This window comes from Octopus bimaculoides, chromosome 3 (assembly GCF_001194135.2).
Source record: "Octopus bimaculoides isolate UCB-OBI-ISO-001 chromosome 3, ASM119413v2, whole genome shotgun sequence".
Classification (NCBI taxonomy): domain Eukaryota; kingdom Metazoa; phylum Mollusca; class Cephalopoda; order Octopoda; family Octopodidae; genus Octopus; species Octopus bimaculoides.
Genome location: NC_068983.1, coordinates 105,655,202 through 105,666,129, shown reverse-complemented (window position 1 = coordinate 105,666,129; position 10,928 = coordinate 105,655,202). Strand labels below are relative to the sequence as shown.

At 31.3% G+C, this 10,928-nt stretch overlaps 1 protein-coding gene across 11 annotated transcripts in view; it reads right to left on the bottom strand.

Annotated features, from left to right (window-relative positions):
* Positions 1–233: 233 nt before the first annotated feature.
* The window catches only part of LOC106879213 (AP-1 complex subunit gamma-1), a 125,257-nt gene continuing 114,562 nt past the window's right edge, over positions 234–10,928 (bottom strand). For all 11 annotated transcript variants that reach the window (XM_052966410.1, XM_052966413.1, XM_052966411.1 and 8 more), the window contains 5 exons: positions 10,252–10,402; positions 9,210–9,290; positions 7,478–7,638; positions 5,002–5,100; positions 234–2,591 (listed from right to left, as the gene is read on the bottom strand). In XM_052966410.1, coding sequence (XP_052822370.1) covers positions 2,490–2,591; positions 5,002–5,100; positions 7,478–7,638; positions 9,210–9,290; positions 10,252–10,402 — 594 coding nt within the window. In that variant the 3' untranslated portion in view covers positions 234–2,489. The remainder of the gene's footprint in view (positions 2,592–5,001; positions 5,101–7,477; positions 7,639–9,209; positions 9,291–10,251; positions 10,403–10,928) is intronic.

Sequence of the window (10,928 nt, the reverse complement as noted above, 5' to 3'; positions counted from 1 at the left end):
CACACAATTTCTAGACACACTAGTTGTAATTCACTTTAAAGTTCCAGTGTTCCCACAAACTTCACATACCTCCAGCCTCTCTTGCATATTCCTAAGTATATGTGTAACTTGATCTAACAACCCTGAGCTAGGCAATAGTTTTATTCTGCTGCTGAGAACTTCAGTTTCACAAGTAAGAACATGACATGTTATGTTATACTAAAATCATCAACTGGAAATATAACAAACGCAAATTCAACTTTAAAACCTTTATTACACATTTTAGTTGTGAGAACACATTTTGGCTTGGAATGATACTTGGTAATGAAAATTCCAATTCTTCATGCTTTCCCTTTCTTCTAAAAGGTATGTTTCCCTTTTCCAAAATTTGAAACAAATAACTACAGGATCCCATTTTAATTTTTTTTTTTTAATTATTTTTAATGTCCTTTTGGTTTGATTTTTTTCAATATGAAGATTTGACAATCAGTTTAAACATTGTTGCATACCTAACAGGTTGTGGGAGGAGAAGGGGGAGATAAAATAAGTGATAAACATAGTTGGGATAATTCCTTTCATATACAAATATGATATCTGATTGGTTTCCATTCTTGCAATAGAAATTTTACAATATATTTTATGTCTTTATCTTTAATTTTATGCATTTTCTTTAAAATTTCTGTATTATTATTATTATTATTATTATTTAAAAAAACCTTTCAAGGTTTTATTTAATGTAATGGTAGACAACACGAGGAAATGGTAGAAGGAACAGATGTTGAATAACAAATACAGAGTTGAGCTCTACATCAAATACCAAACCATTGATGAAGGGAAGTGGCAGTAATAACTGCAAATTCATTATCCAACTGATAATCTATACAAACTTCATCCTGTGGGCTAATGGTAATTTTCTTTCTTTTAAACTTTTTTTAAAATTAATTTGCCTTCCCCTTTTTGTTTATCTGTGAATTCTGGATGTTGTAAAATTGTGTAGAATGAAAAAAATTCCAATAGAAAAGTTAATATCTCAATCTGAATCACCAATTCCCATTAAATGAATCTCATTTTTTTTAAAATCAAATTTTCATGTAATCACTGTCAATATAATTTTACATTATTTCTCCAAGCAAGCATATAGGAGAGTATTAATTTACAAAAAGATGTTACAGATATGACAAGTATGTCAATAACTCGAGCTTGAATTGGAGATTGTTTCGCTTAATTTTACCTAGTAGAAAATTAAATTAAAAATGATTAAAAAATAAAGAAAAAAATCTCATTGTATTTATTGACTAAGTTTATGAATTAATACAATGACAATTTTAACTAGACAAGTTTTAAATTTAAAAAAAAGCATAAACAGTTCAAATGAAATAGAGTGTAAAAAAGGAAATTACTACTGACCAAGGAGGAAAGGAAAAAAGTGGGAATTTAATGACTAATAAAAGATAAAGCAAAACTAAATATTATTTCTAGAAAGAAAATAACCTGAATAATAAAACTATAAGAACTGAATTTGAAGATACTGTTTTGCAAATAGAGAATACAAGGTACAAGTTCCTAATCAAATTGAGAAAGAAACTATTGAAATAGTTCTTATTTGCCCAGCAAAAGACAATTTGATAATACAAGCACTTTAGCAGCCAGAGAGGCATATATTTTTTTATTTACAGTGAAATCCTGATGTTAGATGATTTCATTTTAGATAAAGTATGTGGTTTTTATTAATTATTATAATTTTTTTTACAACCCCAAATATATTTTCTTTCATTTACATACCTACAAATATTTCTTCATAATTGTCATTATATATATATATGTGTATATACATATAACGCATCTGTGAACATCTGTGTACATATATATATATAATGTTTATGTATGTGTGTTTATGTATGTGTGTGTGTATACATATAAGTATGTATATGTGTACATAAGCATATGCCTCTGTGTATGTGATTTTTGTAAAAAGATATGTTGGAAGGGTATGCTAATTATATATATATACCCTTTAGAAAATTGAGTAAAAGTGGAGAATAGGGAGGGATGTCTGGGTTAGGTTTAATCAACACCGTGCCTTTATTTGATCAATAAACTCATATAATGGTTACTCAATATATTTTATATAATTTTTCTTCCAGGAAATCTGTAAAGGATTTGGTAGTTGATATTTCTTTTTACAACATTGTTGCTATGTATTAGATGGTTATTGACATCAGCAAAGGAGATGGTATTGAACAGACATAAAAAAAAAGTAGAAGTCAAAGTAAGATTCAAGCTGTTTAAAATCCAGTCACTGAAATTAATGGAGTGCAGTTTCTTCCCTGTCTATAATTGTTTAAAAAAAAAAAAAAAAAAAAAGACAAGGTAAGACAGAAAGCAAAAGCCTGTATTTTCATGAGGCAGAATGAGGTGAGGGAGAAAGAGAGGAGAGAGGAGGAGAAAGACAGACAGACAGAGATCTGTAACCTGCTGGAACTGCCAGGTATATCTTTGGGATTATTGTATCATTGCCACAGATTTTCCGGAAAGTTGCTCACTTCACTCATCTCAGTAACTGTGTTGCCATTCTGGGAATATGAAAGCTTGATACGCATACGAAGAGGTTGCTGAAATTAGTTGAAAGATAAATAAGTGGTTATTAGAGGTGGGGAAAATGTCATAGTTTGCCTCGTTCTTTCAAGCTGTAGAATATGTTTGCATATACAAGCAGAAAATAGAATAGTCAATACATGTAGTAGAATATATTTATTTTTTTTGAAGCTGATGTTTCACTCCATTACTATTCAGCATCTAATGAACATGTATATGTGCATGTACACTCACACACCTTCATACATATCCTGTCTGTTTTAATCACATTACTATATAAATATACATACACATATATATGTGCATACATACATATATATACAATATGTACATTTATCTACACATATACTCATATGTACGAGTATGTGTGTAGATATATGTACATATATATATATATATATGTGTGTGCACATTATATATATATATATATATATATATATACACATACACACACAAACAGATAATGGATTTTATATATTTATTAAAGGCTTACACATGTTTCTGATAAATGTTAGAGGGGACTAGTTCCATCGTATTAATCAATCAATCTATAGTTAATTGATTGGGAGGGAGAAAAGAGTACAGTCTCACACCTTTATCTTCCTCAGAGCCACAAAGTGATTGGCAAAAGACTGACAATTTTGGCCAAATTCCTTTTTTTTGGCAGTCAGTCTATTTGTGGGTCTGAGGAAGTGTATTCTATTTTTTTGTTTTGTTTCAATCGATTGACTATGGATTGATTAATACGATTAAACTATGTCACTAGTTCCCTTCAACATTTACCAGAAACATGTGTGAGCCTTTAATAAATGTATAAAATCCATTATACGTGTGTATCTGCAGCAATGTATCAGTTTCTCTTGGTAACTGTACCAGATTTGCAGTTGTTGAGTTTGGATTATCTGGATTCCTACATCTATCACAGGTCATATTTGTTAGCCTGGTATATCTTCATTTACAGAGTACTTATGAAGTATGTTATCAGGATTATCAATCCCTTTTTATTTTGATATATCTTAGAGACAAAGCTCTTTCAATAACTTCCTATTGTCTGGAAGATGGTCAATGCATTGAAATAAGCTAACTGTTTATGTTACTCAAGAGAAAGACATGATTAATACAAACTCATTTTCATTTTTGCTAAATATATGATTTTTTTAATGTTTATTCATAGCCCATTGTTCTGAATTAACTCTTTCAGTATCAACTTGCCTGAGACTGCCCTTAGTTCTATGATAAAGATGATCTAAATTAAAATGGTCAACCAAATTTTCATGTCAATTTATGTTTCAAACACCAGAATAATAATGACAAACTTATTATACTAAATTCTTCATTATTATCACAATCAAGTGAAACAAAGGTAGTGAATTTCAACAGAAATATAGTAACAAAAGGGTTAAAATTTCCCTCAGGTAACTCTATTTTCCATCCTGCTGACATCAATCATTATACTATACACTTCAGTTAACCTGCCTGAAAATAATTTATCAATTCCACATTGTGAATAGGTCAATTAATGTTCAGGACCAGGATCCAGTTGTAAAATGCCTGCCTAAATACGTTAATGTAATTTTTAAGTGTCATCAAATCCCTACAAGCAAGGGTAGACATAAAAAAATATTACTGAAACAATTATAGTTTTTCAAACTGGACGATCAACAAAAAGGGATTTAGAGAAAAGCAAATTATAAAATAATCAAAACAGGATTAGATTGAAGTTATATTGCTATTCTTTAAAAATTAAAAGATAAGGTGAAATAGAAAAAAAAAAAAAAAGAAAGAAAGAAAGAATTTTCATGATGAGAGTTTTATATTTCTGATGAATTTATTATAAAAGCCAGCTCTTAAAACATTTTATATATATTAGTTAAAGGATTTTTGTTTTTCTATTAAATAAGTATATTTTTATATGGTTATCTTCTATCTTTTATTTGTTCCATTCACTGGGCTGCAGCCATGCTGGGGCACCACTTTGAAGCGTTTAGTCAAACAAATCAACCCTAGAGCTTAATTTTTTTATTTTAAGGTCAGCTACTTATCTTATTGGTGTCTTTTGCTGAACCTCTAAGTTACAGGGATGTAAACAAATCAACACCAGTGATCAAGTGGTGGTGATAGGGATAAACATAAGCACAAAGACAGACAGACAGACAGACACACTCTTCTGCAGTTTCTGTCAACCAAATTCACTCAGAAAGCATTGGTTGTCCCGTGGCTATATTAGAAGACAGTTGCCCATGGTGCCACACAATGGGACCTGAAACTATGTGGTTGTGAAGCAAGCTTCATAACCACACAACTATAACTGTGCCTATATATATATATATATATATATATACACACACACACACACAAAAAAAACATAGCACACATTATTTGTAGCAAGCTGTGCTTATACACACATCCACACACACACAGACATACCTTCTGGGGATTATTCACTTTGATTATTTGACTGACAGCTCCCTTGTTTTGGGCTGGAATGGCATTTCCTGACGGAGACAAGAGTTGCAGTTGGAATGACTGAAAAATTAAAAAAGTGAAAGTTGTGTTTAACATGTCTCAATGATTATCAGAAAAAAAGAGAAGAACATTAAAAACAGACACACACAAGAAAAGACTAAAATAAAGAGAAAAGAGAAGTAATGCTGAACAATTGATCAACATATACCAGCATGAAAAACTAGAAATTAAAAATTATTTGATCATGTAAACAGCTACATTATAACACAAATTCTCAGTATTATGTTCTGAAAAGTGTTCTAGTAAATTTTTGTTGTTGTTTTGTTTTTTAATCTGGTTCTTCACATAATCTCTTTAAAAAAGTGTTGTGTTACAGAGAGTCAACTGTCTATCTAAATGAAAAATTAACCAATTGAAGAGTTTATCAACATTTACATAGAGATGAATGAAGCTATGCTGTACTTGTCAATATGTTTATTTACTTTCTTAGACGATATATTTTTAATTCAACGTCAATTGAGGTTTATTGTTTAATACATACTTCAAATCATACAAAAGTCATACTGGTTGATTCTAGCAAAAATAAATTCTGAAACCAATATCAGCATCAAGCATTTCTTATAGAATTTATGACAAATGTTCTTAAATGAACATTTCTGTTCATCATGAAATACATTAATTTCACAATCAATGCTTTGAAGAGAATATATGACTGTCATAGAAATATATATGACATGTTGCAGTTTGGTTTGTCAGTAAGTTGATTTAAGTGTATTTCTAATAAATTTTTTTTTAGTGAAATTTTTGGTGAGTAGTACTTAATATTAACTTCAGAATATTTTTTTATTTTCATGTATTTTTGGCTTAATTGACATCATTATCTTTTCATGTGGATGTATCCTGAACAACGAGACTGTATAATATACATAACAAATAACTGTTATTGGCTCTGCATCCAATTCTGCCTACAGTAGGAAAGAAAAGTTATAATACTGATGGTGATTATGGTCTACCTATAGAAACTCCCCTTTAATTACATTCTTTATAACGCAATGGAAACACATTTTTGTAGCTCATGAAGAGGTGTTTGTAACCATACATGACTAACTTTTGAACCTTCAAGATACAAATGCTAGTTATATGGGTTCTAGATATCCTTAATAATCTAAATTAGAAGATCTTCATATCAAGTTTCTCTATTGCAGAATTGACAGTGCTCTCAACATTCATCATTCTATTAGCTTAAGTGTACCCCAAGTCTTTGATTATCTTTCCCACTGACTTCTTTACATGAATTACCTACTTACTGCTACCTATAATTGCACATAATGTTGTACAGATGGCATTACACTACACTTCATTCTCTTTTTGCATTCAAACTACATGCACATAGAACCCCAACATTTCTTGAATTGGTAGACATACACATCAATCATAAATAGAAACTTTAAAAATGTGATAGAAGCAGAATCTCAAACAATGCTAAAATACATCATTAATAATTACACTTAGCTAAAACCATCTTATTCTCTACAAATTCTAGTCCTTACCACCAACTGTGTAACAGTTTCAGATGTACAATATAAACCAAAGCCTCAAAGGGATTTCTTTTTCAGGCCCATAATATTCTTTAGCCTTTATGGAAAGAGCTACTCACTATAGAAGATGTAATGTAACCCTACTGTGGATACTCTGCTCAACTCATGCATATAGAATGGTACTCTTATTAGATACACCAACATGGATTACATCAAAAAAAAAAAAAAAAAAAAAAAAAAAAAAAAAAAAATCAGCCTAATAAATAAATCTTCACTCATTAACCATTTGCTAGAAAGTATCTGTGTCTTTTTGTTGCTAAAACAATGGCACTTGCTAACTATAAATTCCTTCTACCAAAATTCACTTGTCTGGTCTGTTTCTTTTCATTTCATTTCAGTCCCTAGATTATGTATTAAGCATTGCATTTTTCATAATTTTTTCTCCTCATACCTAAACTTGTCCAGTGTTTTTGCTCAAATACCAACCACAGTGATGTAATCCATTTGTCATTTTTTTTTTCAGGTGAGGAAGGTTTGAAAAGGTTTTGGCACTGCCCACATGCCCACTTTAATGAAATTATTAAAAAATTAATCAGGAAAAGAAAACAAGGTTTCTTAAATGAAATAATAATGATAGAGATGATGATGATGGTGGTGGTGATGATAATTATGATGATAAACATGAGTGTGACAGCTTATTTTTCTAACTTCTGAGAGTAGAAGTTAGTAAATTTAAGTCCCAAAACTCATGCTATAGATGTTCTGTACTGGCTATAGATTTTCTACTTGACTCCTAAAATGATAACACAAACTAAAATTACTGTGGTGTTCATAAAAAAACATCAATCACGAAAGTCCAAGAGACTGAAAACAACAAAAACTAACTTAGAAATAATTACCTTTGGAACGGCAGCCTGAAATACAAAGTCTGATATTGCCAATGGAGTAGTGTTGGTAGCCTTAAGGTTGATGGTTGTGACACCACTCTGAGTCTCATCCTTTTCACAATGAAACTCAATTAACAAACCATTCTTATTGAAAGCCACAATAGTTGCTAAACCTACAAAAAAGAATTTAGTGTTAAAAAGAAAATAACAAAGAATAATCAATATACATAATATATATGCATGCATGCATTTATGTACACATTCATGGGTATATGTATGCTTTCTAAGATTGCATGATTGTTTTTATCTATATCAAACTGCTGGTTGCTAACAAAAATAACAACCAACTGTTGCTTTTTTTTTCGTTTTAGTTAATGCTTGAAAATATTAATCTAGGCAAGCACAAATGTTATTGTTTTGTTCGTTTTCTATGTTGGCTGATGTAGGATGGGTTGTCATTGTCCAAGTCCGTCTTTATTTGGAGTCATTACCTGATAGATGAGTTGGAATACCTGTCTCATTCATATGCTCCATTTCTGGTAGGGTTTCTACAGCTGAATGTCCTAATAATAATGATTTTACAGAGCGTACTGGGTGCATTTTATGTGTTTATGACTATCATATTAGCAGATAGCAACAGAGTTTCTTAATATGTCTATTAGATAGTCAGTTCAAGTGATTGAATCTGTAGAAAGCCAGTCAGGTTTTCTTTGTTCTTCCCAAAATACACACTTGGGAAGAATTGATAAAGTGAGACCAAAGGATGCTGGGCCTCAGAGAAGAGAAGTGAAACGATCAAAACCAGTGACAATAGACCAGCCACATAATGCTCACTCAGAGAAACATGTCTAACCTGATGATGATGATACCTATGCAATATAAGTAGCATCATGGAGGCGCAATGGCCCAGTGGTTAGGGCAGTGGACTCGCGGTCATAGGATCACAGTTTCGATTCCCAGACTGGGCGTTGTGAGTATTTATTGAGCGAAAATACCTAAAGCTCCACGAGGCTCCGGTAGGGGATGGCGGCAAACCCTGCTGTACTCTTTCACCACAACTTCCTCTCACTCTTACTTCCTGTTTCTGTTGTGCCCGTAATTCAAAGGGTCAGCCTTGTCACACTGTGTCACGCTGAATATCCCCGAGAACTATGTTAAGGGTACACGTGTCTGTGGAGTGCTCAGCCACTTGCACGTTAATTTCACAAGCAGGCGGTTCCGTTGATTGGATCAACTGGACCCCTCGACGTCATAAGCGACAGAGTGCCAACATACGTAGCATCAAAAAACACAAGCATCAAATGATAATAATAAAACTATATTCTCCCTTGACTAGTAAATTTCAAATGTTTACTAGTAAGCCAACTTTACGAGTTATTATTTAGTAACCCAATACACCAAAAATGTAAATTTGCCAAATTAAACTTTATTATCTTGCATATAGATTGAATTTACACAACTCTCACTATTTTTTTTCTGAAACTCTCTAAATTATTTGATGATGAAACAGGGAACATCATCTCCCTATCTTTTTCCTTTCTCTCATAATAAATATAAAAATGAAGATACAAATGTTTCTTTGGATTTATATGTATTAACAAAAACTGACTAAGATTTAATTGTTTGTTTTCTTAAGCATTATTATCTTTACCTATAATATCAAATTTTAATTAGATTTAATATATAATTCATGAAATTTCATTCTCAATTTAGAGAACTGTAAATGAAACTTAAAATCACTCACCAGATTTGCCATTAATTTGATTGTTCAAAGGTGTAGATGAATGTATAAGGCCATCTATCAAATTATTCATTGAAGGGGGACCTACAGAAAGAAAAGAATTTGTCATATTTTAGACAAGATGTGGTTCGTGATGTAGTTTGGAGCCTGTAATGAAGCAATGTACAGTTTTGAATGATTTGTAGGTGGTGGAGAGAATTGTAGTAATACTGTGTTAAAACAGAAATTTGTGGATGAGACTGTGTGGTTAAAAAACTTGCTTCTCAACCATGTGGTCTTAGGTTCAGTTCCACTGCACAACACCTTGGACAAGTGTATTTCTTCGATAGACTTGGGATGACTAAAGCCTTGTGAATGGATTTGGTAGACAGAAACTAACAGTAGTCCATTATATGTGCGTGTGTGTGTGCGAGTGTGTGCGCGTGCACGTGCACACACACACACACACACACCCTTGTTTTGCCATCATACAATGGTTGTAAACAAGCATCACTATCATACAAGCGATGTTGTTCATTTGCAACCTTTTTGTGGGGGAAAAAAAAGTGTCTGGCTAGAGGACATATGACCTCGGAAACAAAGTGAGGGTTGGTGACAGGTATGGCATTTGACTGTTAGAAAATCTATCTCAACAAATTCTGTCTAACCCATGCAAGCATGGAAAAGTAGGTGTTAAATAATAATGATGATATTTAGGAAAGGTGATGATTTTACTGTTTATAGGTTGGTCTTCTCTGTGATCTGTTTAAGTAACCATATTTTCTTGAAATTCACTAAGAATATCAAGTTTTGTTTTGTTGAAAGAGAGAGAGGGTGGTAAAAGACTGCTTTGCTAAATAGTTAATTAGCAAACAATTTTTAAAGAAATGATTTTCAAACACTGATAAAGCAATATTGCAAACTGGTTTATATATCATTGATCTCTGTAAGCTATAGAGTTTATATAACATTTAGTTTTATAAGCTTACATTTTATCTCAAACCGTTGTAAAAATTGAATTGTGTAACAAAAAAGATGTGGAGGAATAGACAAAAAAAAAACTAACCTGTATTTATATTGTCTGAATTAGTACTGCTGACGCCAACATCAAGAAGATCAAGAAGATCTGTGGCAGCAGTCGGTTTCTGTGGTTCTTGGTTGGTATTTATGACTGGATCAGATCCAAGATCACCAATAAGATCCAAAATATTTTGACTCTGTAAACAATAGAATATAAAAACAGCAAATTAATTAGGGTCTGTTAGTGGAGATTTCAACATAGATTTTAAAATTACAATATTACAATAAAACTAGCTATGTTGAATTTATATTTTTGAAAAGTATGTCACAAGATAACTGCTTAAAGCTACTCTTCTTTCAATTTACTAACTATAATAACATACTGACAAAATACATGACTGGTACAAAATTTAAACGATGTAGTTGTAAATTTCAAAATACTTTTAACAGTTCTGTGAGTAAATATGTATTTCAAACAACAAGAATCTGGTAAAATAATATTACCAAAAAAATAATATTAACAACAATTTGTTGTAAGCAAAAGATGACTATGAGAAATCCAATTCATTTTTCTTTACCAGCAAAGACTGCTGTTTGAAACATTACTTAGATTAATTTACAAATTAATTGTTAAACATTTAGGCACAATGTTTAAAAATTGTATTTTCTACAATTATACTAGCAAACTTTAAACATTAGGTAATTTAAAATGTTAAAAGATAT